General features: G+C 48.2%; 13 protein-coding genes across 13 annotated transcripts; 7 read left to right on the top strand and 6 right to left on the bottom strand.

The window, feature by feature from the left end:
* Positions 1-69: 69 nt before the first annotated feature.
* Positions 70-2,475, bottom strand: V1513DRAFT_439496 (uncharacterized protein). Its single transcript, XM_066897223.1, has one exon. The coding sequence runs from the start codon at positions 2,066-2,068 to the stop codon at positions 299-301; it is 1,770 nt and encodes a 589-aa protein (XP_066754961.1). The 5' UTR covers positions 2,069-2,475; the 3' UTR covers positions 70-298.
* V1513DRAFT_267294 (Sec39 domain-containing protein) lies at positions 2,299-4,970 on the top strand. The gene is made up of 2 exons (XM_066894542.1): positions 2,299-4,039; positions 4,094-4,970. Exons 1-2 carry the CDS (start codon positions 2,529-2,531, stop codon positions 4,755-4,757), a joined length of 2,175 nt encoding a protein of 724 aa, XP_066754960.1. The 5' UTR covers positions 2,299-2,528; the 3' UTR covers positions 4,758-4,970.
* Positions 4,820-6,050, bottom strand: V1513DRAFT_439493 (uncharacterized protein). Its single transcript, XM_066897222.1, has 2 exons — positions 5,670-6,050; positions 4,820-5,618 (listed from the first exon to the last, which is right to left on the bottom strand). Exons 1-2 carry the CDS (start codon positions 5,916-5,918, stop codon positions 5,184-5,186), a joined length of 684 nt encoding a protein of 227 aa, XP_066754959.1. The 5' UTR covers positions 5,919-6,050; the 3' UTR covers positions 4,820-5,183.
* A 628-nt stretch (positions 6,051-6,678) lies between these two features.
* On the top strand, positions 6,679-8,348 carry V1513DRAFT_439486 (uncharacterized protein; the record flags this gene model as incomplete). Its single annotated transcript, XM_066897221.1, has 2 exons — positions 6,679-6,986; positions 7,039-8,348. Coding segments are annotated over exons 1-2 (1,319 nt in total), but the record flags the coding sequence as incomplete, so codon positions are not given.
* V1513DRAFT_439484 (uncharacterized protein) lies at positions 8,252-10,058 on the bottom strand. The gene is made up of 2 exons (XM_066897220.1): positions 9,422-10,058; positions 8,252-9,367 (listed from the first exon to the last, which is right to left on the bottom strand). Exons 1-2 carry the CDS (start codon positions 9,670-9,672, stop codon positions 8,389-8,391), a joined length of 1,230 nt encoding a protein of 409 aa, XP_066754957.1. The 5' UTR covers positions 9,673-10,058; the 3' UTR covers positions 8,252-8,388.
* Positions 10,059-10,073: 15 nt separating this feature from the next.
* On the top strand, positions 10,074-11,802 carry V1513DRAFT_266961 (uncharacterized protein). Its single transcript, XM_066894540.1, has one exon. It carries the CDS (start codon positions 10,207-10,209, stop codon positions 11,584-11,586), a length of 1,380 nt encoding a protein of 459 aa, XP_066754956.1. The 5' UTR covers positions 10,074-10,206; the 3' UTR covers positions 11,587-11,802.
* Positions 11,619-12,466, bottom strand: V1513DRAFT_477829 (membrane-associating domain-containing protein). The gene is made up of 2 exons (XM_066900250.1): positions 12,063-12,466; positions 11,619-12,007 (listed from the first exon to the last, which is right to left on the bottom strand). The coding sequence occupies exons 1-2, from the start codon at positions 12,435-12,437 to the stop codon at positions 11,834-11,836; spliced, it is 549 nt and encodes a 182-aa protein (XP_066754955.1). The 5' UTR covers positions 12,438-12,466; the 3' UTR covers positions 11,619-11,833.
* A 653-nt stretch (positions 12,467-13,119) lies between these two features.
* Positions 13,120-15,469, bottom strand: V1513DRAFT_439477 (kinase-like domain-containing protein). Its single transcript, XM_066897219.1, has 3 exons — positions 15,160-15,469; positions 14,202-15,110; positions 13,120-14,147 (listed from the first exon to the last, which is right to left on the bottom strand). Exons 1-3 carry the CDS (start codon positions 15,302-15,304, stop codon positions 13,228-13,230), a joined length of 1,974 nt encoding a protein of 657 aa, XP_066754954.1. The 5' UTR covers positions 15,305-15,469; the 3' UTR covers positions 13,120-13,227.
* A 222-nt stretch (positions 15,470-15,691) lies between these two features.
* On the top strand, positions 15,692-16,499 carry V1513DRAFT_430017 (SH3 domain-containing protein; the record flags this gene model as incomplete). The annotated part of the gene is made up of 2 exons (XM_066896338.1): positions 15,692-15,745; positions 15,807-16,499. The coding sequence occupies 2 exons, from the start codon at positions 15,692-15,694 to the stop codon at positions 16,497-16,499; spliced, it is 747 nt and encodes a 248-aa protein (XP_066754953.1).
* Positions 16,500-16,925: 426 nt separating this feature from the next.
* V1513DRAFT_423656 (uncharacterized protein) lies at positions 16,926-17,761 on the top strand (the record flags this gene model as incomplete). The annotated part of the gene is made up of 4 exons (XM_066896049.1): positions 16,926-17,046; positions 17,124-17,243; positions 17,310-17,654; positions 17,706-17,761. The coding sequence occupies 4 exons, from the start codon at positions 16,926-16,928 to the stop codon at positions 17,759-17,761; spliced, it is 642 nt and encodes a 213-aa protein (XP_066754952.1).
* Positions 17,762-17,975: 214 nt separating this feature from the next.
* On the top strand, positions 17,976-19,871 carry V1513DRAFT_395994 (uncharacterized protein). Its single transcript, XM_066895380.1, has 6 exons — positions 17,976-18,389; positions 18,443-18,562; positions 18,624-18,670; positions 18,719-19,065; positions 19,115-19,207; positions 19,261-19,871. Exons 1-6 carry the CDS (start codon positions 17,989-17,991, stop codon positions 19,681-19,683), a joined length of 1,431 nt encoding a protein of 476 aa, XP_066754951.1. The 5' UTR covers positions 17,976-17,988; the 3' UTR covers positions 19,684-19,871.
* Positions 19,872-20,009: 138 nt separating this feature from the next.
* On the top strand, positions 20,010-21,086 carry V1513DRAFT_439468 (PRELI-like family-domain-containing protein). The gene is made up of 2 exons (XM_066897218.1): positions 20,010-20,284; positions 20,346-21,086. The coding sequence occupies exons 1-2, from the start codon at positions 20,202-20,204 to the stop codon at positions 20,863-20,865; spliced, it is 603 nt and encodes a 200-aa protein (XP_066754950.1). The 5' UTR covers positions 20,010-20,201; the 3' UTR covers positions 20,866-21,086.
* A 698-nt stretch (positions 21,087-21,784) lies between these two features.
* Positions 21,785-23,750, bottom strand: V1513DRAFT_430013 (kinase-like domain-containing protein; the record flags this gene model as incomplete). The annotated part of the gene is made up of 4 exons (XM_066896337.1): positions 21,785-22,452; positions 22,505-22,870; positions 22,903-22,987; positions 23,037-23,750. 4 exons carry the CDS (start codon positions 23,748-23,750, stop codon positions 21,785-21,787), a joined length of 1,833 nt encoding a protein of 610 aa, XP_066754949.1.
* Positions 23,751-24,081: the final 331 nt, after the last annotated feature.

Here is a 24,081-nt window from a genome sequence, read left to right as displayed (position 1 = left end):
TGATATTTTTCGAATCAGACTCACTGAGGCTCATAGGGAATGAAAGGTTACAGTCGTTCATGTTTAATATTTCCATTTAAATCATTTCCATAAACTCCAATACATCTCTGTTGAAACACACACTGCAGTGTATATATTAGCCCGTATAAGATTATTACTTGATTCAATCATATCGTCCATGGCATATGGGACCACGGTCGCGATGTATAAAACAGTAAAATTATTACAACGACATTCTTCATTGTCCGCCGATGACTACAACAAAAGCGAGGAACAAAGTAACCCATATCCTTCAAGCCTACCCACTAGTTGTGGCCAAAGCCTTCTGCGCAAGCTCGAATTTGAGCCTCTCAGCATTCCTTAGCTCATTCTTCTTAATCTTGCCTGTTGAGGTCTTTGGCAACTCATTCACAAAGTCAATCTCTCGCGGAACTTCGAACCCGCCCAGTCTTCCACGTGCAAATTTAATCAACTCGGTTTTTAGGGTCGCAGGATCCTTAGCTATACCGCTGGCGCGCAGAATAATCAGTGCCTTTGGTCGCTCCCCATATACCTTGTCAGGAACACCAACAACCGCGACTTCGACGACATCGGGGTGAGCGGAGATTACGTTTTCGACCCCTACGCTGGAGATGTTCTCGCCACCAGAAATAATGATATCCTTGTTGCGATCCATGACCTCTAGTGCGCCATCAGGATGCCAGACTGCCAAATCGCCTGTATGCAGCCATCCACCGGCGAACACCTTCTGCGTGGCTTGCTCGTCTCCGTGGTATCCTTTCATGCACGTGTTACCCCGCACTATGACCTCTCCAAGCTCCTTGCCGTTGCGTTCGACATCAACAAGTTCGCCCTTATCGGCCAAGGAGGGCTTGACCACCCGCGCCTTCTGAGCAGTAAGAAATCCATGACCCTGCCTGGACATCTTCTTGAACTGCAGATCATCGTCATGCGCTCTCCACTCCGGCAGGAAATAGCATCGCGTGATCGGGCCGTAAGTTTCGGTCAAGCCATACACGTGTACGGGAATCAAATTGAGCGATATCATCCGTTTGAGCAAGGAGGGCGACGGCGGTGACGCAGCAACAGTGACCAGCACCCGCTCTGGGAGCCGTGTGGCATTCGGATGCTCGCAAATCTGGATATTGACTGTCGGCGCCGCGTTGTAATGCGTTATACCTTGCCCACTGGTCAGGTAGTGCCAGATGAGGGTATAGTCTATTTTCCGTAAACACACATGCGTGCCGCGGACTGCGGTGACGGCGAAGGGGTATGACCAGCCTACGGCGTGGAACATCGGGAGGGTCCAGAGATATCGGCAGCCCTTGTCGGTGTGGTTGCATTCGGACTCTGTGAGGCCTGCTATTGCCGCCATGTACATTCCTCGGTGAGTGTACTCAACGGCTTTGGGCTTGCCAGTCGTGCCTGACGTAAATGCAAGAGCAAAGACATTGTTTTCAGGCTGATCCTCAAAGTGGAGCTTGTCAAATGGCGTCTTGTCGAGACCGGTGGACGCCATGAGCTCGCCGTACGTCTGGTTCTTGTGGCCAGCTGCGCGGAAGTCGCGCAAGTCCTCTTCGCGCTCGGAATCAAGATCGACGACGAGTTCGAGATTGGGGAAGTCTTCACCCAATGCTCTCTTGAGGAGGTCAAGACAGTCAATGTCAACAAATACGACGTCGACAGCGGACAGCTCGACAACGGTTCTGATCTCAACCGGCGATAGGCGGTAGTTAAAGGCAGCCTGGATACGACCCGAGCCAGCTATGCCGAAAATCAGTTCGAAGAACATAGGCGTGTTCGGCGCGAGGATACCAATCTTAGTGCCATCTGTGTAACGGCGCTTGAAGTAAGCGGCCAGACGGCGAGCGCGGTCAGCCTCAGTGAAGTAGTCCCGCTGGACGGTCGCACCTGACCTGTCGCAGTGGACAATTGCGATGGCAGCAGGCTCAATTGCGGCTGCGCGTGGGAGGAAGTACGCCGGATCGAGCTCGTGAAGGTGCGGCTGGGTGGTGGGAACAGGCGGCGGGCGGAAGTGAGCTGCTAGAGCATGGAGACGCTTTGCCATATTAGATGTTGACAATGATAGATCGAGAGCAAAGTCTTCCTAGTGGTGGAGAGATTAGAAGGATATATACGGGGGGCTACAAAAGAATGTAGTAGTAGATAACATGCGACATGGCGCGTGAGCAAGCAAAGTCGCGTTCGACGCGACCCCGCAGTGATCTGCCACCACATGAGAGAGCCAAAGGAACTCGGCGACAATAATAAAAATATGGGGAAGGGCAATGTCACAAATCCACGCCGCTGGCCAACAAACAATTTCCAAAATCATCCCAATATAAACGCCCTAACCCCTATTAGAGGTTAAATATTGCCTAATATGGAAATGTAGCAGCCGTCTGCAGTAATTTCCTGTCACCTCCTGCGCCGCACGCTCACTACGCGTATGTATCGCAATTTGCACTTTTTAGGCGTCAACCTGTTATCAGTTGGGCATTTCATCCACCACCAGCAATTCATCACAAATGGACCATTCAGTGCACGGGGCTAAGTCAATTCTCCTGGCGACTTACCTCGCGTCGACCTCAAAGACTGGCGAACTCCGCAAACTCTTTGGATCATCGGCCTGGAACAGTGCTGCCACGACGAGCCAAGCCCTGAATGTTTTGTTGAAGTTCGTGCCAGAGACGGCAGAACCGAGTTCCTACTTGCCGCTAGTGTTCGACATTGCCTATTCAAGACTGGACGAGACTGATGACTCGGAAAACCTGGCAGATCTGCTACCCGACGAAATTCGGCTACTAGACGACGACACGGCGACAACAGTCGGAGACAAATTATTATCTGATGGCATGGCATCGGTAGATTTCTACGAAAGTGACCCACAATTAACTATCGCATCTTGGGTGTTTGAACGAATATACTCGATTGATTCTTCATTCGGCCTTCTCGAGTTGATCGATGCCATCGTATCGGCAGATGTATCGGAGCCACTGCCAGGAACTGTCCTGCAATGGCGCGACGGCGTTCTTCGACCGCTACAGCTATTCTATGTCTATTATCCTATCGCCACTGACAAGGAATCGTATCGTCTACAAGAATACACGTCGACAAATCCTCAGCTCATCATCAAGCACTTCCTGCAATATACCACGGCCCAGACCATCAATCGCGACGTGGCTATGATCGTCACCCCATATCTGCATTACATTGACACAGTCTCGGCTGACAGAATAAAGCCATGGAACAACTTTTATGAATGGTTAGTTGTCACTGCGGCTACAAATTTCCAGATCATCATAGAACTCGCCAAGAACTGGAATGGACCAGATGGAGATTCGAGTGCGTTGATCGACTATGTGTCTACCATCATAGCGTCATGCTACCAATGCTCTGAAGCTAGCTCTGAATATTTTGAGGCAATGCACATTTTGCAAAAGCGTGGAACTTACGTCTTAAATCTGGCGGATATCATTCCTGTCGACGACGACGATCAATTTATTGAGACACAAATGGCTTCCTACTCAGACGCTGATTCGGCATTCAAGTTCCCAGACTGTCCATTGTATCAAGCTACACAGAGCAATCTTTACCTTCTTGACCAACTGATAACCTCTGCCGCCATGATTTCAGTTTATGTTCCAACAAGTCTGCAGAGTATTGCAAAGCTCCGCTTCTTCGCGCCCCATCAGGCCCAATTACAATTCCTCCTCAGAGTCGTCCGAGGAAATTCAAAGGAATACGCATATCGAGATGACAGCAACTGGCGGACGCTCCGCAGTGGTTCACGGTGGTTGAAGAACAAGGGCTATGTTCTCTCCAAACTCTCTGATGCAGACATTGAGAACGCTTTCCTTTCTGCGCTACTGGATTTTGGGCGAATTAGCCTTGTTCGCGAGATTTACATCGATCCAATACATCCGCCTTTAGAGATGGACGATATTGAGACCCATGTCTTGAATTCCTTCCGGGAGCATTATGATGGTGCTTCAAACTGTAATGCAACTCGAGGAAGTCTCAAGACTGCATCGCAAGTGTGAGTATTACGTCCCACCGAATGTTCAATTGTGGCCGTGTGCTAATAATATAGGCTGCATTTAATTTATCCCAGCATGCTCAAGACGGAAAAATTAGAAAAAGCAGAACTTCTTCTCAAAGCAACGCACGAGCTGTCTAAATACTCTCTCATACTAGTCCAAGGAGTGCCTCTCTCTCCACTACAAATTCGGATCAACAACAATCCTGAGCAAATCATGTCCCAACTCTTACAATCCAACGAGAAAGCATATTTACAAGTGGACGAGATGGTCAGTATCACAAAGAACTTAGTAATCGGTCTTGACACGTCGTTGGACGTTTTGCAAGGGATTGAATTCCGAGTGATCAGGATGTGTATATACGCTGCACTGGCCGCCGAAGATTTCAACGTCGCGTACGACTACTGCATGAACAAGCTATGGTCCCACGCAGATGTAATAAACGCGTTCGACCAAGATCTCCTCTGGCAAGTTTTTTTTGCAGCTGGCCGCTACGTTTCGCCGAACGCACCATCTCTAAGTCCGTCGCCCGGTTTCCAAGCTGCACCTCAAACGCAAATGATGGTGCTGCAGCTCAACAATCGGATTAAGTATTTGCGCTTACAAATGGAGCTGCTGTCCCGGGCTTTGGATATTTGTCCTGAAAGACATATGTTTGAGATTTTGAATATTTGGCAGGATTTTGAGTTGCAGGTCGCTCAGTTTACTGCAAAGTGATGTATATTACGCGAGTTTGCTGGATTGTTTTGCATTTTGTATATAATTTCATGAATCTGTATTGTACTATATATACCATTTAAAAGAAGAAAGATACAATCAGTTTATTATCAGTTACAGAACTATCAGAACATAACCAATCAGTATTAGTCCAAATCGAGTCCAATAATCACTCTACTTCAGGAAATTGTGGAACGGTTTCTAGGATACTTTGCAAGGTAGTAGAGCACACGCCGAGCGGCACATCTGTGTCAAAGTGCATCTTTATCTCGCTCGATAGGGACCATAAATAAAACTCTGGACATACTTCTGGCTGTCTAGCCAGGTGGTATTGCAGGATATCTCTCTCGTATTCGTACATTAAATTTGGAACCCTGGATGGACGCGAATTTTTAGTAGAAGTAATATCATGGTCACGACAAAAACTTACCGTCTAACATTAGTAGTCATCCAGACAAAAGCTCCCAAACAAAAAAATCCTGCTGCAACACGTCGATCATGGCCTAGGATCTCTGCATACACACCCTTCATATCCAAATCAAAGTGATGCCGCAACGCGTTTGTTATCAAGTATGGCATCTCATCCGCCACTCCACAATGGATATTCCTGTCGCGCATTATGGCTTGTACGGCCCGGCTAATTATATAGTCGATTAAGTCGATAGCGGCTGCGCAATTAGGCATGCTAGCGTAGCTGCGTCTGTGCAAGAATATTTTGTTTATAAAAGGTTTAGATACGATTCCGTAGGCCACATCGGTCAGCTTCTCGAGGAGAGCCATGTCAGAGACTTCAAAGTAATGATCAAGTAGAGTATCCAGGACCAGGTATATAGATGCATGGTAGTCCAGCATTCGAGTGATCTATACCTCCGTTAATTCTCTTCGTCGCAGACGTAGTTGTAAAAGGCATACGAATACGGCATCGCTGATCGCTTCGAAAGCTTTCTTCGCCACATCGATATATAGTTTCCTGATAGGGGCTCCGCGCCGGAGCGGCAAGTCTATGTGACTAAGTAGCGAAAAAAATACCACAATTTTCAACATAACCGGCCCTTGGTCACTATCCACCCATTCAGGAGCTCGCACCGACAGGAAGCGCGACAATAGCGCGAGACCACATGGAACATTGACCGACATGCTGACGGGCAAATCATACCGCATGAGCCGATTCCAGGCTTCGAGAAATTTTTTGACCAAAAGACTCTGGATACTGTATACTTGATAGTCTTGCGTAACGTAGAGTATTGCTGGATATGTAAGCCTAGTTCTTCAGAAGTGATAAAACAGGCATACTCAGAAGACTGTCCAACGCTTGTCCGAGGAGTGTATAATTAGGCGAATTGATCGTGATATTAAGCGTCCGGCGCTCGATATGCGCATACGTCAAAAACTGACTGTCCTACCATCATCAGTATACTTTCGTTTGGTCCGAGTACAACTAGACCACACTGTTTGCAAAATGCATCCTAGTAATCTAAAATTCGCAACGGCCCGAATATATTGCCGCATGTACTTCGCAAACGGTATCGCCAGACTCATCTCAGTAACACCATTGAAATCACCAAGCCTCGTCAGGCCATCCGGTAAAGCATGGCCCATGCCAGTGAGGTCTAGAGGTGAAATTGATCTCTCCGAGATTGCGCCATCTAGTGTCTCGATATTCTCCATCTCCTAATACAGTCCTCTAATATACACAAGCTGCACTAGCGGATTGCTGAGTTGCTTCCGCATCGCGTATAGATCTGTTATCAGCACCCGGGCTGCCTACCTTAGATAGCCTCGTTTTGGAAAAACGCAGTCGAAACAGCATCCGATTTATTCAGGGGTATGTGTAGATACGAGCCCTGCGTAGAATTCAGCATCACGTGTGAGGCGAGCGACTTTCGGCTAACCAGGGGTATACGACACCAAAATCCAAATACGTCAACAATCTGACGGCTTCTATGCCATTATCCCAACTTGTTTTCTGATTCGCCATGGCCAGTGTTCTGTTGCGACTGATATACATTGCGGGCATTTAATTTGAGTAACGGAATATTGATCAATAGGCAGTTCATAAGGACAGCCATAGCAATGGACGACTTGCCGTCCTCCCCTGAATTCCTCCGCGCTCGGCATCGATATTCTGACGGTGCAGCCTTGAAACCATCTGCTGCTGACAGTCTTCCATCGTCACCATACTGGACATTGCGGAATTCCGGAGGTGCATCGAATAGTCCTGTCCGGAGCGTATGTCTCCAGATCAATTGGTATTTTAGAGCCTTGTCTAACAAGGTTGTAGAAGGGCAGTTCCGATAGATTGTCGGCTCATTCTTCTTCGCCGCTGCGGCGGACAAAGTCAAGTTATTTAAAGTCGAGTCCAGAACAACAGCCACTATCTCGCGTACACAGTACCCAGTCGCTTCGCACGTCTACAAGGCGCGGTGCCCCACAAGAAGACTTCGACCCTGAATCAGACCAAGAAGACCAAACGATCACTGCCGACATATTGAACAATGGACGAACCAAACCACGCCAGTTCTCTACCGAAACCGTAACCGACTCGAACGCCCGCTTGCACAAGGAAGAGGAAGACGACGTGTCGATATGGGAAGCAGTCGAAGATCTCCGGAGTCGGGTCGTGAAACTCGAAATGTCAGACCGCGAGCGAAAATCTCACGCCGCGCTACTCGAATCGACGATGGCGTCATCGACGACGTCGCTGGATTTGCTGTCTTCGTCCAGTCGCACGAGCACGGCAGTGTTGTCTGCAACTCAAGGACACCTTCGCACGGCGCTGGCCAATGCGCGCGAGACCGTGCCGGATGACGTGTACCAATGTCTGGAAACTGCGGTGGCTGATATCGAGAATCTCGCGAACAAATTGCCAGCCGACCGCGCCGTGAAGTTGAAAATGGAAGCACTCTACCGAACGCTAGCTGAACTTTCTACGATCCTGTACGAAAACGCATATTTCCAGGAGGACAGCAGTGTATCGCAGCTGTACTTGCGACAGCATCAACGAGGACGCAGCACCCCCTCCATCGCCATTCGATCCGATCCAAACCCGGTCCCAGACGCTGACAGCGACATCACTAGTCGTTTGCCTGTTCGCGCCGCGTCGCGGATGCGAAGTTCGCTTGAAATAAGTCAGTTGCCGCCGCAATTACGCCCGGCGTCCCGTCTTGCGACTAGAAGCGACACACTCCACGGCGACGAGTACAGATCAACAACAGCGTTCGACTGGTCATCAACGCTGAACCGACGACGCACGGTTGCCGGGACTACCTCGGCATCGAGACCGATAAGCAGGGTCGCTATGCCGCGCTCATTGTTTCCGCGTGACGATGTAGCATACCGCCCCCAAAGCGTGATTGGTATGCGCCTGCCAGTTTCAGCAGGCAGACAGTCCGACATAATATTGAGCTCACCACCTAATACTTCCCGAGGCACCGATCGCGTTGATTAAATTTTGCATACGAGGCAGCATGTAAGGCATACCTTGGAGTTCGAGGTTCTTGTGTAAATTATAATAATTGATGCTTTTCTACAATGTACTCTTCAAATGTCATGTAAATCATGAATGCACCAAAATGCACAAATAAAACTTCCAAATCCCAAACACTAAAATGCATATATCAAAAAATTTAGACTAATTAAGTAGGCAGTTACGAGCTTGCCGAGTATGCTTAACCAAGGCAACACTTGACTCATTCTCGGTCCTGATCATTCGCCGACGAGCTGTGTCTTCGGAATCTGTGATTCGCAATCTGTCGCCTTCTGACCAGAATAAGCGCTGCAGATTGAAAGAGTGGATAGTAAAAGTCGTGATGCGCCACAAAAATGTTATGATCTTGACTCTCCAAGGTTGCAAGGTGTTGTTCGTATTCGTTGCATTGATGGCGGTTATCGAGAGCTGCGTCAGCTGTCGTCTATGCGACCACTGCCTTGATGAATTTTGCCTCCGTGTGGCAGGCTTGGGTGAGCGCGCAAGTGTAACACAGTCCTTCAATCGACAGCCAGGTCGCTTATGTGGACCAGCACAGGAACGGATACATCTCTCACACACATCTTTCAACTGGCTACCTCCTTGTTGCCTTCCAGAGGACGCCCCCGAGCCATCTTTTGGGATTCGAGGGAACTTGAAGTTCGCTAAGCACGGGCCGAAACATTTCTCGCATAATCTGTTGCGGCAGCATTGGCACGGCATCAATGCGCGGTCAGATGATATTCTGCACGCGTCGCATCTAATATTCTGGAACTGGATATCGGTTGCTGGGTCGATATCTACCCCGGTAGAGCAGTACACCTCGTCTGATAGCGGCTGCGCGATGTAATCGTCCACAAAGGCGAGATTGTACGCGATGTGGTCGGATTCCAGGTCATCGTACTCTTGAGTCGGCGAGTTAGGTGGCAGAAGCTCGGAGAAGCATGTTAACGAACTATGGTCTATAGTATCCAGCGCCGAAAATGTCGAGTCTAGCTGTTTCTTTGGCCGTGACGATGCGAACGGGATTGTGGCTGCCGATGTCGGCCGCCCTGGCAACTGCGATGGAATCATGGTTTGGTACCACCGCATCTTGCCCGTGAGTGTGAACTGTAGAGGAGAAGATCGTTCCCGTATTCGAGGTCTATATTTGTTAGGGAGTTACCAAAATCACAATGATGAGTTTGTATACACTTACGGAGAAGGTAATGTCGCTGATATCCTGGACGACTTGAGTGTCCGCTCCTGTTCAACATCATCATGTAGCTTTGGGAATATGTTCTGTACTTTGGGACTGGCCATACCAGCCAATCTTGAGCCGGTTTGAGTCATGTTTGTAATATTTGTCGAAATAGTAGCTAGTACTTTTCCATTCTGTCCGGTCTGAGCACTAGACTCATATTGCCCGGCAGTCGGTGCATCATCACTTACGGACGCAGGCATTCCCATCCACAAGTCAATAACTTCAATCGTGATACCACAATCCAATGCGTGCTATAGCACAATCACACACATGCCGCGTCCTGAATTGACCCAAGCCACGAAAAGATTTTGATAACTCGGAATAAAGAGGCGAGTCGTTAAATAAATATATGCCCAATCTCGAACGTTCGAGCACACGGCGCAGGTATCAAAATAATAATATAAAATAAATATATCCGAGCGTTTCGGTCAACAGACCGTCGTGCCAAGTGCTGATTTTGGTGAGTGTTGCCGCATTCGCTGAACCCGGGCCGGCTTTTGCGGAACTCTCCCTGGTCGTGACGTGTTGTTGACATAAGATCTGGGTTAGGAATTTAATGTTGGCCGGGCAACAGGCAATAACAGCATTATTGGGTCGGGGCAACACGTTTTGCGTGGGGCAGCGAAACGAGGGTACGTTTTTTTTGATCGCGTTTCCGTGGTCCAGACGTCCAAGCAACGACTCCACTGTCGCGCGTTGCATATAAACCGAGTGTTCGCTGAGCAATTGTGCAGCAAGCTATGTCTCTGGAAGCACGAGAAGAAGACATTGCTAGGCTGGAGGCAGAGTTGCAACGCCTGAACACGAGTCTCGCAAGTCAACATCGAGAGATAGAGACGCTCTCGCTGCAAAACAGCGACCTGGTGAAACAAATCGAGGACTTGGAGCACGACATCCACCAACGCGGGACAAATGCCGAACGTTGGCGGCAACGATTCTTGACAGAGAAGAAAGCGCATGAGGAGACAAAGGCGCAGGTTCAGGCGCTCCAGGCAGCGGTCAAGAGTCGAGACGATAGTAATCGAGAATTGGCGGCGCAAAAGGTCAGCGTTGTGCAGGACCTTGGGAGCGTGAGGGAGCAAGTACGTCGGTTAAATGCGGAGTTATATGAGATGTCCCAGGCCAACGGAGTGCTTGATGTGAGATTAAGCACGTTGGTTGAGCAGAATGAGGTACTCGAGCAGGAGATCGAATTTTTGCACGCACAAGAGGAGCAAATAGGGACTACAAGGGAAATTACGCGACGGTACTCGGATCCGGAACCGGTGCGGAGTTTGTCAGAGGAACTGGCGGGGTCGTCGGACTCGGATGGATCAGGACAGACGTTGTTTGAAACGTTTGATGATACGGAGCATGTGGATTTGCGCGAAAAATTGGATCAGTTGCGAGACGAGATTGGATGGGAGAATATGGGCTGGCTGACACCAGACGAGATGACAAATATGACTGCTGCGCTAAAGAATATCTGGAAGGAGGCCGGGGGGGAGGTTTGGCACGAGAAGATGTCAGCTGCTGAAGTGTTAGTAGCTGCGTTGGCCAAGCAGCAGTTACTAATAGAGAAGTTGCTGCAGAGTGACGTGGGGATAGGCATTGCTGATTCAGAGACACAAACACAAAAAATATCAACGGACGATCAGGTAGATACGGGGATAAGGGATGCAGAGCCAGACTCAAAAGTTTCACTGCAGGCAGACGATCAAACTGCTCAAATGGAGAGCACTGGAGGAAATCCTGACGACGGTGTAATGAAGGTGTACAAACTTGTCGCGCACCGGCTCCCGTTTTTGCAATACATTGCGTATGTCGTGCCAAAGCACATACTAGAGAGCTACGCGCAGGACGACATCGCTGTCAAAGTCACAATACTGCTGTCGTTCTTGTTCGCACTCGTACTGTCTGTCGCGCTTGGGATAGGAACGGGATTTGGATATTGGGCGGCGTCATCCAGCACCGCAAATTCTTGGTGCTCGGCCAACCACTTGTCGTTTGCCCGAGCCATGGCACGACGAAACCAGCCGTGGTGGATTGGCAGCCGGATGCCGTTTGTTGAGGGAATAATGTTTCGCCTGGAAGGATGGGCTGCGAATCGGTACGGATACAATAGGATTTTAGTAAGCTAGGATTTCATCATAAACGTGTATTTTTTTTGTTACTTCGCATGGTATTGAAGTCATGGAGTTATTGCTATGGATTACCTAATGTATTAATTAAGGCAGTTCCTGCCCACGACATGAATTAAACCGAAAACCCATTACTAGCATATTGTAAAATAGTAGCAGTAAATGATAGATAAATCAAACTCCAGATTGGGACTGATCATACGATCAACGGATATACTAAGCCAAGTTTCAATTTGTGGCTACTTAACTAGACCTGAGTCATGGTAGGGCGGGTAGTGGCAGCGGCAGCGGCAGGTGCAGGGGCAGCAGCGCCGTGCCTGCTTGGAACGGTTCCCCAGCCAGTACGGAAACCAGTCGTGATGGAGAGGATAAGTGCGATGAGGGAGACGATAAAAGCAAAATACATGAACACCGTATCGGCCTAAACTGTGTTAGTGGCTGCTTGGAACTTTCAGAGCGAGATGTGAGAAACTCACCTGAGCCTTGCGGCATCTAGAGGTGCTGCCCTGCGCGACCCTGTTGGTGTTCAGGTAAAGGTCATTAGTACATGAGTGTACTCTGATTACGACAGCAAGAGCAGTCGCACCGGCGAAGGCGAAGACAGTGACGAGGAAGTCAACTACGGCGACGGCGAACGGGAAGGCCATGCCGGTCAGGAACAGACCGATGAAACCATACAACGCACCAAACAGGAGACCGAATACTGAGGCGAACATCATGAAGTTGACTTGCGGTGTTCCGAAGTTCTGGCCGGCGATGAGGGAGCCGGTGAGGCCGAGAGTGATGACCAAGAAGGCGAAGAGCAAACTTCGAAGGACGATGTTGGAGATGAATAGGCCGCCCATTGCCATTGCTGCTGTTGTTGTTGTTGTTGTTGTTGTTGTTGTTTAAGATAGATTATAGAAATAGATCCGGTTTGTCAGGAGATGTAGTAATATGCTCACTGTGCAGAAGACTCACTATGTGCACGGTGGGCGACCGCGAGAAATATATGGCGAGCCCACTCGGAGTCACGGCGGCAAACCCGCCCCGGATGATGTCATCTTCAAGCGTAGCCGCACGTGGTTACCCTGCCTTGAAAACGTCATAGTCACGGCAGCATCGCATGATCGACCAAACCTTATCGGCATTCTTGTGTGACCCTCACCAGAGCCCCAAGTAGCCTGATTACCAAAAAAATTTGAGCTATGGGCCAGCATTATCGGTCAGCACAGGCCACATGACTGGTTCAACAGACATGCCCGGACCTAATTTATTCCCAGTGTGACTGACTATTCAATTGAGCCATGCGATGTACCGCCGTTCCGCTGCCGATTTGGCAAATCAATCGAGTTGAGTGTCATGGTCGCGAGCAGTGCAATTGCCTAGCAATTGTTATATAACATGGACCCCCTACGTCAAATGATGAATTACTGTCTGATCCGCGGGCCCGATCTCAGTGATTCAGAAGGCACAGCGTGTATCGAACGACGCTTCATGTCGACACTACGCCATCGCTCCCCAAGGATTAGCGATAATTTGTCGCTCTAAATCTCACCATCATAACATCGTATCTATTACTTCTACATCATAGCAAAATAGACTTATCCTCCTAGTCATAAAACAGTGCCCACTGTAATATGTCTCCCCTCTCCAAGCGGGTCACGCCGCCTGGCTGTTCACAGCCAACTCCATAATCAGCCGTGTGGCCATGTGCAGAAACGGATATGTCGAGAGTGTCTCGTCCTCCTTCTGCTTCGTGTTACCGGGGCCCCCGGGAGCTACCTTACCCTTCTCCTTCTCCCCATTCTGATGCCCTTTTTCATTCTCGCTCTCGCTGTTGCCATTCTCCGGCTTGACCTTCTCCATAGTCGTCAAGTTCGTCAGAAAGTTTATATTATTCACGTTCGCGCTGTCCATTGTCACAACGCTGCTGCTCCGGCTCACGTTAGTGCTGCTTGTACTCCGCCGCCGCCGCACCTTCTCCCTCGCCATTTCATGCTCATCTCCCTCATTCCACCACCCGTCAAACTTAAAATCTACCAGATAATTGTTCTGCTCGAGCTGGTACAGTTGAATCTGCATCTTCATCAACTTTCCTTGCTCACCCTGCAATGGCTGCCCCTCTCTATGATCGCGCGGAATGTATTTCCATCGTACTAATATCGTCCATGGATCCTCTTCCGTAGGCTTCGCCCATTCCGCACCAAGGCCTTTCAGTGCACGGTAAATCTCGCCCATGACATCAAGTGGATAAGACCGGCTACGAATACCAAAATGCCACCGTGTCTTTGACTTTCGGCTCGACGATGACGCAGCTTGTGTCAGTTTCTCGAGATTGGTCGCGAGTCCTGGATTCGACGCCAGCATGTTCGCACGGTGGTATGTCGGTAACGAGGATGGTAGGACGGCAATCGTGGTGTTTGGGGTTGACAGGTCGGCTGCGTTTAGTGCGGATGACAGGTGATGGCTATCGAATGTGAGCGTTTGTTCGTTGCCCTTTCTGTTTATTGATCCTTGATTCGATCTTATCCCGTCAGTCCACGACGGACTCGACGACAAAAATCCGTCCTTGTTGTCCGCTGCGCCTTGTTAGTATATATTAAACACAATAACGCAATCTGAAGGTAACTTACAACCTTTCTCCATGAGCTTGTTTTCCCTCATCAATTCATACGCATCTCTAATCTCATTGCTCTCTCCCTTGCTCTTCAGAGCATCATAGACCGCCTCTTTGTCGTATCCCATCGTCCGGCCAAGAGCACCGACTACAGTGTCGTCAATCTCGGCGCTGCTTTTGTCTTCCGGTCGCAGTAAGTAGTCCGGCAAACTAACTTTAAACCACTTGTCCTGCATGATCTCCCTCACCGTGATCCGGTTTAGAGGGTTTACAACGAGCATGCGTTGCAACAAATGCTTCGCTCCCGGCGATAAATACGACGGTAGTGTGTAAACTCCGCCATTGATCTTCTTGAACAGTGTCGGAATAAACTCGTCGTCAAACGGCAACCGACCACACAGCATGACATACAATATGACGCCACAACTCCAAACGTCGACTTCCGGTCCTGCATATAACTTGCCAGAGATAACTTCAGGTGCAGCATAATTCGGCGATCCACAACTTGTCTTCAGAAAGTTACCGTCCGTCATGATATTCGACAGTCCAAAATCCGCTATCTTGACATTCAGATTCTCGTCCAATAACAAGTTTTCTGGTTTCAAATCGCGATGGACAATCTTATGTCGGTGGCAGTATTCCACTGCGCATATGATCTGCTGGAAAAACCGCCGAGCCTCATCCTCCGGCATCTTGCCCCGTTGTACAATATAATCGAACAGTTCCTTTCCGGCAAACTCGATCACCATGATAATTTCGTCTTTCGACTTGATGACATCGTACAGCTTGATGATATGCGGGTGGCGCAAGAGACGCAAATACGATATCTCGCGCTCCACGCGGCCCTGCATGTCGGATTTCGCCAATGTCTTGCGGTTGATGATTTTCAGCGCGACACGCTGATGCGTCGCCAGATGATATGCCACTACGGCTTCGTTAGCATGTTCGGAATAATATTCGTCACCTTCACATACATTTCACTTTGCCAAACGAGCCTTCTCCCAGTGTCTTTATGATCTGGTATCGGCCGATTCGTTGGCCGGACGACCCACGGTCGCGCGACTCTCGCGTCTCTCTCTGTTCATCTGCTTCTCGGCCATCCTGTGGCTTGGAAGACATTGTCGCTATATTCTTGTGCCGATGTACGATGTCGTAACTGTATTCTATATCTAATTAAGCGCTATAAATTATACGACTATTCTAAGGATGAATTAAGCATAACCCCCCAGATGGCGAATAGTGGGTAATATGATCGTCGATTGAATGTGAGAAGTGCCACTCGAGATTGCTGCTGAGCGAGGCCGCCCGCAGGCGCAGGCGGGGAAATTTGGTGTTTAGGGTAGAACTCACATCTGATCACTCGGGATCACACGGAGTCACAGCTGCGCCGCAGCGTTACCCGTACAGGCCATTCAACACCTACTTCTACCAGCAACAATATTATCATCATCATCTGATTGCTCGCCTCTCACTGCGTATAATATATATCTATAGCCGGTGTTCGCCATGGCTGACATGAACGCCGCGTTCGTAAACAGATCGCTCACGAGCATCTACAACGTGAGTATAATGGATAGAAACAAATGCACTTCTCTTACATTAAATGGCTGACCTATGCCAGGAACTTGACACCCTCAAAGCAGTCGGAGTCATCACTCCTCAACTCTTCGACCACATCTGCGAGTTGCTCCCAAAGTCCTACTCGCCTGGAATGGCTCCGTTCGATCTTAAGGTGTCCAGCTCGATTGTGAAAAGCAGCGACGACGAAAAGTCGCGCACTCCTCAACCGGCCCAGCAGATTCCACCTCCACCGCGGTACTCTCCAGGTCCTCAGGAACAGCATCAGTTGGCAGAGGCAATCTACGACTATCGTCCGACCGATGCGTCCGACCTGGCGCTCTACCGAGGTGCGCAGATCATCATTCTCGAGAAAATCAACCCGGACTGGTGGCGCGGACGCGATAAGGGCACAAACACAGAGGGCATTTTCCCCTCCTCTTACGTCCGCGTAGTCGGTGCCTTCTCGCCGCCTGCGCCGGTGCAGCCTTCGTATGGGCAGCTGTATCCCCCGCAGCAGCAGCAGCAGCAGCAATACATAGCCCCACCGCCACAGCAGTATGCCGCGCCGTCTCCATCTCCACAGCCGTATTATCCCCCAATCCAGCCGCAGGCTGAGTCCAGCAACCAAGGCCAAAAGCGCACCGAAAGCGAGTTTGAGAGGCAGGGCAAGAAGTTCGGTAAAAAGCTCGGTAATGCAGCTATATTCGGTGCCGGCGCGACTATCGGCTCTGAAATTGTGCACTCGATTTTCTAACTCGACATTGAAAACATATGACAAAACGTAATTGGGTATATCACATTGCTAGATTTTTCGGTCTGAATAGGATGGCTGGTTCGGTACAGGTTTTTGTTTTAATTTGAAGTTACAAGGTTTTTTTTTCTTTAGTATATTGATATGCCGCAGTAAAGTGTAACATAGACAAATGTCCGCATATGTGTAGTCTGATAACACTGAATCAGACGACTCAAACAGTGACAGGATAAACCTGTCTTGAAATTAAATTATTCATTCTGTGAAATGTAGTGACATAACGTAGTGAACTCTGTCGGAACGGAAGTTTTGGCTGGTGTAGCTGTTGTGATGCTTACTCCCAACGACTTCGCATCGTTGCTGGAAAAATGGTCGAAAAATACACATCCTACATCTGTATCAGCCATTCGCACTCGCAGACAGCTCACAATGACGGGACTAGAATCCGTCTCGAAATACATATACTTTGGCAACTCGGGCTTCTTCCGCTCTTTATATCTCCGCTGGAAGGCCCTTCGAAAAGTGCCATTCCGGAAACGATTTCTAATCGGTAATTCGCTTCTGATCTACATGCTTTAGAAAGTTAAAAAAAAATGGAACATACGAGTGCAAGGCTAACTTAAGCAGGAACCGATCTCGAGGGAAATACGTTCTGGGAATGGCGAAATCTCAATAATCCCGGCCGACAACGACGCATGGTCGAACTGCGCACAGCGAAACGAGATTACGTCGACTATAAACTTCCCCGTACGCCTGCTCCCATTTTTCTCCACTTGGACAATCTAAATACTATGAGATGCTAATATTGAACAGCGCAATGGAATCAGTGGCTTCGTCATGTACGCATTGTGCCGCCGACCATCGAGGAATTGATGCAGGACGAAGCGAGGATAGCTGGCATACAGGCCAAGATCCAGGCTGCGGAGAAGCGCTGGAAAAGCGTGCCATTGAAGCAAACTCCAGTTGGGCCCGGGTCGGTTTCGCCGCAGGGAATGCCGGGGAGCGGAATGCTGAATACTGATGCCAGACCGGCCGGGGCTACAAGTTCGAAGTCAACACCCCAAGCGCCTGCGAGCGGGTTTACGACAAAGAAGGAGAGAACGGAACGCAAGAGAGAGGACGGGACGATCAATCTGGCTGTCGAAGAGCACAGTGCAGGTGTGGTTTTCGTAGAGTTCTCTTCACTTTATGTTACTGATATTTTTTTAGGCGGAGCGGAGTTTCAACCTCAGGCATGGCAGAGTAAGCCAATTAAACGTGATTAAATACAAGACTAAATTGGATTCGCATGATGAAGGAATCATTGGATATGGGGTGGTTGTACGATTTATTGGCGCATTATTACATGAAGAATGATTTTGGTTAGAACTGTAAATATATGTACTATATTACATTAACAAAATATCGTATCGAATATAATAATAGTATTGCATTAAAAAGAACAATTTCCAATAGAAATTCGAGATAGTCGGCGACATGGCAGGGGTGACTCATGCCCTTGATATCCCGCGAAGAAGCAGCGCCGCTGCGGCGGGCGAATCTTGAAGAGCAGTCAAAAAAGAAAATTCGTAACGCTGCCCCAAACACCACGATTAAACCACACAAGTCGGTCATACTCAACACCGCAATGGCCGAACTTCCTTCGTTAGACGAATTGAAGATTTCCGACACTCCGACTGCGCCAGGCGACCAAGGCGAGCATGCGCAGCTGGTCACGCCGTGGGAAGTCGGCGGTGCGGTCGTAGACGGCAAGGCGCAGGAAATCGACTACGATCGGTTGATCGAGGCATTTGGCACAAAGAAGGTCACGCCGGAGCTGCTCGAACGGTTTGAGAGGGTCACCGGATATAGACCGCATCGGCTTCTTAGACGCGGGGTGTTCTTCTCCGAGAGGTCAGTAATTGAGGATATTAAACAGGTGAACGCAATGATATTAACGAAAGAAGAGATCTGGATAGAATTTTGACAAGATATGAGGAAGGAAAGCCCTTCTTTTTGTATACGGGCCGAGGAGCCTCGAGCGAAAGTATGCATCTAGGACATATGATTCCGTTCATGTTCACCAAGTACGTAGCTGTTGATAGCTATTCACATTCGCGAAGTCCGGTCACTAACATTGTGGGGTAGGTGGCTTCAGGATGTTTTTGACGTGCCATTGGTTATTGAAATGACAGGTTAGTTTTTCGATGCGAATTTGATAAATGTATTCTAATATTAAGTAGACGACGAGAAGTTCCTCTTCCGGTCTGAGTTAACAATCGAAGCCGTCAAGAAGTACACGTTGCAAAACGTAAAAGACATCATCGCCGTTGGCTTCGACCCGAAGAAAACTTTTATTTTCTCAGACTTGCAGTACATGGGAGGCGCATACTACGAGAACGTCGTCCGCGTTTCCCGACAGGTCACAACGCGAACTGCGAAGGCTGTGTTTGGATTCGACGATTCCGATAACATTGGCAAGATTCATTTCGCGTCGATTCAGATTACTGCTGCGTTTTCAAATTCATTTCCCCATATTTTTGGCACCAGGAAGGATATTCCTTCCCTAATTCCTTGTGCTATTGATCAGGTAATGCATCGCGGTTTTAGGAGACTGTTAGTTGAGGCTAACAAATTAGGACCCATATTTCCGATTGTGCAGAGACGTCGCGTTTAAGCTCAGGTATCCCAAGCCGTCTCTTATCCACTCGCGATTTTTCCCTGCTCTTCAGGTGGGTTATATCCTATTTGTTATTCCATCACATGCTTACGACAATGGTTTTAGGGCTCCCAAAGCAAAATGTCATCGTCTGTTGACTCGTCCGCGATATTTATGACTGACACGGCAAAGGCGATTGACAAGAAGATGAAGAAATATGCGTTTTCCGGCGGCAGAGACACTCTTGAAGAGCAGCGCAAGTACGGCGGCAACCCCGACGTTGACGTAGCTTACCAATACCTCTCGTTCTTCCTCGAAGACGATGAGGAGCTTGAGAAAACCAGGAACGCGTACATCAAGGGGGAGCTGCTGACCGGCGAGCTCAAGCTCAAGTGTATCAAGGTGCTCCAGGAGTACATTTGTGACTTCCAGAAGGACCGGGGCATGGTCACGGACGAAGTTGTTCAGGAGTTTATGACGCCGCGGCCGCTCGAGTGGGGAAAGCAGGAGAGGAGGGTGCCGATTAAGCCTAAGGAGGAGCAGAAGTAATATTATAGACATATATTACATAGTTATAGTATTTAGTATAGTTACTAGATAAGCTATACACAATTTACTAATTTCGATTTGCTACTGATAGCCTTTGGCTGAGCCTAGAGTGTAACAAAAAAGCTGATAATTATTACAAATAAGAATAAGCTTTTGTCCATGTGGAAATACAAGTATAAGTTAATAAGTTATAATAAATTATTTTGCTGGTGGACAAAGAGGGAATTGGTCACTGGACCATTATCCATACAAATAAAGTTTCCTCAGTCGTCCCCGCCCAGACGTCGAAATCAGCTCCACTCAAATATACAACTCACGTCCAGCCACTTTTTAGTATTTCTTCCCTTTTCCACCTTGGTGCTCTCGTTGCCCTTTTGACTGCATCGACAAAAGACAGTGGATACCTTATAAATCTATATATTTATCATATATAGTTTGCGAGCAGCTTTACTCAATTGGTATTCCCAGTTTCTGAATAGGTCCAACAGACATTCTCAAGGAATACGAAAAAGTCTAGCATGGTCAAGTTCTACAGATCTATATACACGCATGACCACGACTTTGAGACCTTTAGCGTTGCCTATTTTCTACGATATCCCAAGTATGATCTTCTTTTTTTTTTTCGTACTGTTTGCATTGAGTATTCAATGCTAACAAAATAGTCCTTACGCCACGCATGTAGTGTCTGTCGATACACTCTCCCGCCACGTTGACGACCAAGGACGGCTGCACACACACAGGCTGATAGTTAAGAAAGGCAAGCTTCCGCGATGGTGTAAAATGCTACTCGCATCCTCTGGCATCAACATCTCCGAGAGCATGATCCTCGAGACCTCGATCATCGACCCGAAGAGCCAAGAGATCTGGACCGAGACAAAGAACATCGATTTCACCAGAATCATGCGCGTCGTTGAAACAGCAACGTACAAAGGCGGCCTTGATGCCGACAAGAAACCGATTGTAAAAGCGTTTACGACAGTATGGTTCTTGTCCTCATTCGGGTTCGGGTCTATGAAGGAGCGCATGGAGACCTGGGGCCAGCGCAAGATGAGCGAGAATCTCAATCGGTCACGGATGGGAATGGGATTTGTGATGGATAGGTTGCGGGAGCAAGGTGGCAAGATTAAGCTGTTCCAGCTTGCGATGCAGAAGGCGCTCGCTCAAGATCCTCAAGGATTTTAATCCCGCCATGATTTACGAGATATGTTAAGCATTGATAGGTTTGGCGACAAGGCGTTTTGATTTATATTTGATGCGTTAGTTTCTGGTTTGGCGCTGGGATCTCTTTACGTTCTCATAGTATGATATTTGCTTTGTTCACGCCACTCTTTCTTTATGTGAACTTGTACATAAATAAAAATAGGAAGTAATCTCTACCGATTGCATCACTATTATCCACCTAATTAAGAGAGAGCAACGGAAGCGGATGGCCCATTTCCGACACCGTTAATTTCGTAATATAATTTGTTGTCTAATACTTTAGTAACTACTGCAGCAGATTATTGTACAAATCTTACTGCTGATTGATGCTCTGCTGCGAAGTGATCTACTGTGCTATGCGGAAGCTTTATTATTCACAAGCAGAATCACTGTCAGTGGTAAACCATTCTACAAACAAAATAAATTCGACTAAAACACTCAAATCGGGCGACCAAATCCGGCTCAATTCATGCAAAGGCTGATGACTAAAGTTGCTCATGGTAACTAATCATTTCGGTCGCACTCATCACGGGGAATTTATTGACGTGAAATTTCAGATAACTAATGAGATGAATAATAACGTTTTTGTAAATGAGCTCGTAACCAGATCCCACACGTATGAACTCAAATGGAAACACACAAAAACAAACATACATGTGCCAACATTCCGTTCCAATAGATCCATTTGCAAAGAAAAAAAAAATAGCACATACAACCCCGTGCACTAACCTACCCGTGCACTTGTACACTTTGTATATAATTAACATTAGACTCCAAAACTAGCCCGAAAATATTGAGAGAGGAGAGGAAAACCCGTTCCGGAAATTCAACCATAATCCTTATTAGACCCTATACATAAATAATCCTTATATCCTGAACCCAATTTAATGAAAAAAAAAGCTTAAATTACACCAAGACTGCTGGAGCCCTCGTCTATGTATGTTTCCCTGAACCACGGATGCTCGAGTGCTTCTCTGGCGGACAATCGCTGTGAAGGATCGTACATGAATATCCGCTTTAATAAGTCCAAGAAAAGCCGGTGGAAGTTATCATTTGTTGGAATGATTTCATCCAGACTCTTCATTGCTCGAACATATTTCCGGCTTGTCTTGGATGTTTGCGCGTTCGGATAATCTAGCTTGCCGTTGCGAAGAAAATACTTTTGTGCCTGTCTTCCAGCTGCCTTGGATATTGTCCGGTCGAAGGGCTTACCAACAACGACTTCCATCATCGCCAGATGTTCGACATTGTCGTGAGTCTGGAAAAGTGCCTCGCCGGTGAGAAATTCGACCAGAATACATCCGATCGACCACATATCGCAAGGAAACGACCAGCCCATACCTAGAATGATTTCCGGCGCACGGTAGTGCCGGGTCGAAACCACTGAGCTGTGATACTCGTCCTGAAACGTAGCGCTTCCAAAGTCTATCAGGTGGATCGTCGTGTCTCGGAGTACCTTTCGTATCTCACAGCCCCGTCTATTGAATGGATATGTGTCGAAGCTGTTGTCGACAAGAAGAATATTTTCAGGCTTCAAGTCCGTGTGGATCAAATTCAGTTCATGAAGGACTAAATTGTCAGCGGATGACATCCGCAAAGGTTGCGATGAACGATAACTTACAATTAACGCTAGTTAACAGCTGCTTAGCAAACCTCTGAATATGTGAAGCTGGGAAGGGTACAAAGTCATTCGACTTTAAAAAGTCAAACACGGATATGCTCAGCAAGTCTGTCACAATGCAAATGTGATTCCGGTAGTCGAAGCAGTCGCGCAAGTGAATGCATCGGTTGACATTATACTGATCGTGCATGGACAGGGTTTCTAGTACTCGCAGTTCGATCTTGCTGGCATCCCGGTACTTTTGAACTGCCCGAATAATCTTGATAGCACAATGGGTTCGATTCTGCTTGTCATACGCAGCCACAACCTTGCCGAATGTGCCCTGTCCAAGCAACTTTGTAATTTTGTCTGTAATCATTAGCCTGACTGTACTGTAATAGCGACCGGCAACAACTAACATCTTGTAGTGAGTTCGGAATCTGGGATAATAATGTAATGTCCGTCATCATCGTCGACTTTAGGATTATGCCTGGCAAAGTACGGCTAGATGGCAGTCAGCACATGTCTGTGATTAATCAATTGATCCACGCACATCTTCAATTGCTTGGACATGAACGTCCTTCGCTTTCACAACTGGCTTCTTTGGCGCGACATATTCTAATCGCCGCCGTTTGTTGAGATCTGCTGTCAACGAGGATTCAGAGTTCAGACCGACAGAGCCCAAGGTTTCGAGCGACGGCTTTGAGTTGTTCAAATCAGCGTATTTCCGCCGCTTAGCGTTGATCTCGCCAGCCGAAGAGTCTAAAAACCGACTGTCGATGTCAAATAAGTTCGCATTTTCCTGTGGCACGTAATAAGAGGGATTCGTAAAGTACGACACTTTTTGCTGTGTGACGAAGGGGTGCCTAGCATGATAATGTGATCCAATGCCACAGATTCCACCAGTTGGCGGGTGTAGCACACCGTGGTTGTGTAGCTGCATGCCCGACTGAATTTCCCTTGGTGTGGACGAGGTAGAGTTATTGTTGATAAGAATGTGACTGATGGAGGTCGCCACCGACACAGCCGACGACGTTGACGACGCGGATCCGGACCCACGCGAGACGCCAGAAGACGAGTACGATGACGAGCCGGAGTCAGATTTAGACTGAGGAGGCGGCGGAGTGTCGTCGTCGATTGTGATAATGTCGGTCGGATAGCCATTTCTGTAGAATTCTGCCCAATTTGGCGACCGCTTGCGACGACGGGCAGGCTGCTGCTGCTGCTGCTGCTGCGGAGGTCGGGGAGGCGCAAGCGCAGAGGTCATGGTGCAGGAGCACGTCTGCGGAAGTCAGACCGAGAGGCTAGGCGCGAGATCGTGACGGAAGAGCGTCTGGTGTGGAATGAATGGACATTGAGGGCTGCGATGGTTATGCGACTTTTGTGAGGAGAGGGGAAAACACTATTTGCTTGATGTACAGTTGCGGATCCGCAATTAGTGTGAAAGTTGCCCTGACAGCATCAAGGGTTTTGTGTCTTAACTTTGCCCGTCTGTGGCAACTCAAACCAAATTAAAATACTCAGTGCCCAATCACCCGCCAGAATCCAGCCGTCATAGTGTCTGAAGTCGTTTATGTGGCATTTTTTGCTCCAGAATA

Source organism: Lipomyces chichibuensis, assembly GCF_038497645.1.
Source record: "Lipomyces chichibuensis strain CBS 12929 unplaced genomic scaffold V1513scaffold_6, whole genome shotgun sequence".
In the NCBI taxonomy this organism is placed as follows: Eukaryota; Fungi; Ascomycota; class Lipomycetes; order Lipomycetales; family Lipomycetaceae; genus Lipomyces; species Lipomyces chichibuensis.
The sequence above is the reverse complement of the archived record's forward strand: the minus strand, read 5'-3'. Positions and strand labels throughout refer to the sequence as shown.

What these genes read in the sequence shown, in the direction of transcription:
- V1513DRAFT_266961 (XM_066894540.1), top strand. Translation starts at nt 10,207, where the DNA reads ATGTCTCTGGAAGCACGAGAAGAAGACATTGCTAGGCTGGAGGCAGAG.
- V1513DRAFT_439493 (XM_066897222.1), bottom strand. Translation starts at nt 5,918, where the DNA reads ATGCGGTATGATTTGCCCGTCAGCATGTCGGTCAATGTTCCATGTGGT. An exon ending in CGATCAGCGATGCCGTATTC is followed by an intron (nt 5,619 to 5,669) that starts GTATGCCTTTTA and finishes ACGGAGGTATAG; the next exon opens with ATCACTCGAATGCTGGACTA.
- V1513DRAFT_439477 (XM_066897219.1), bottom strand. Translation starts at nt 15,304, where the DNA reads ATGTCTTCCAAGCCACAGGATGGCCGAGAAGCAGATGAACAGAGAGAG. An exon ending in CTCGTTTGGCAAAGTGAAAT is followed by an intron (nt 15,111 to 15,159) that starts GTATGTGAAGGT and finishes ACGAAGCCGTAG; the next exon opens with TGGCATATCATCTGGCGACG. An exon ending in CAAGCTCATGGAGAAAGGTT is followed by an intron (nt 14,148 to 14,201) that starts GTAAGTTACCTT and finishes AACAAGGCGCAG; the next exon opens with CGGACAACAAGGACGGATTT.
- V1513DRAFT_477829 (XM_066900250.1), bottom strand. Translation starts at nt 12,437, where the DNA reads ATGGCAATGGGCGGCCTATTCATCTCCAACATCGTCCTTCGAAGTTTG. An exon ending in CTAGATGCCGCAAGGCTCAG is followed by an intron (nt 12,008 to 12,062) that starts GTGAGTTTCTCA and finishes AACACAGTTTAG; the next exon opens with GCCGATACGGTGTTCATGTA.
- V1513DRAFT_439496 (XM_066897223.1), bottom strand. Translation starts at nt 2,068, where the DNA reads ATGGCAAAGCGTCTCCATGCTCTAGCAGCTCACTTCCGCCCGCCGCCT.
- V1513DRAFT_439484 (XM_066897220.1), bottom strand. Translation starts at nt 9,672, where the DNA reads ATGGGAATGCCTGCGTCCGTAAGTGATGATGCACCGACTGCCGGGCAA. An exon ending in TCAGCGACATTACCTTCTCC is followed by an intron (nt 9,368 to 9,421) that starts GTAAGTGTATAC and finishes TAACAAATATAG; the next exon opens with ACCTCGAATACGGGAACGAT.
- V1513DRAFT_439468 (XM_066897218.1), top strand. Translation starts at nt 20,202, where the DNA reads ATGGTCAAGTTCTACAGATCTATATACACGCATGACCACGACTTTGAG. An exon ending in TATTTTCTACGATATCCCAA is followed by an intron (nt 20,285 to 20,345) that starts GTATGATCTTCT and finishes CTAACAAAATAG; the next exon opens with TCCTTACGCCACGCATGTAG.
- V1513DRAFT_267294 (XM_066894542.1), top strand. Translation starts at nt 2,529, where the DNA reads ATGGACCATTCAGTGCACGGGGCTAAGTCAATTCTCCTGGCGACTTAC. An exon ending in CTCAAGACTGCATCGCAAGT is followed by an intron (nt 4,040 to 4,093) that starts GTGAGTATTACG and finishes CTAATAATATAG; the next exon opens with GCTGCATTTAATTTATCCCA.
- V1513DRAFT_395994 (XM_066895380.1), top strand. Translation starts at nt 17,989, where the DNA reads ATGCCCTTGATATCCCGCGAAGAAGCAGCGCCGCTGCGGCGGGCGAAT. An exon ending in GGGGTGTTCTTCTCCGAGAG is followed by an intron (nt 18,390 to 18,442) that starts GTCAGTAATTGA and finishes TAACGAAAGAAG; the next exon opens with AGATCTGGATAGAATTTTGA. An exon ending in TTCCTTGTGCTATTGATCAG is followed by an intron (nt 19,066 to 19,114) that starts GTAATGCATCGC and finishes CTAACAAATTAG; the next exon opens with GACCCATATTTCCGATTGTG.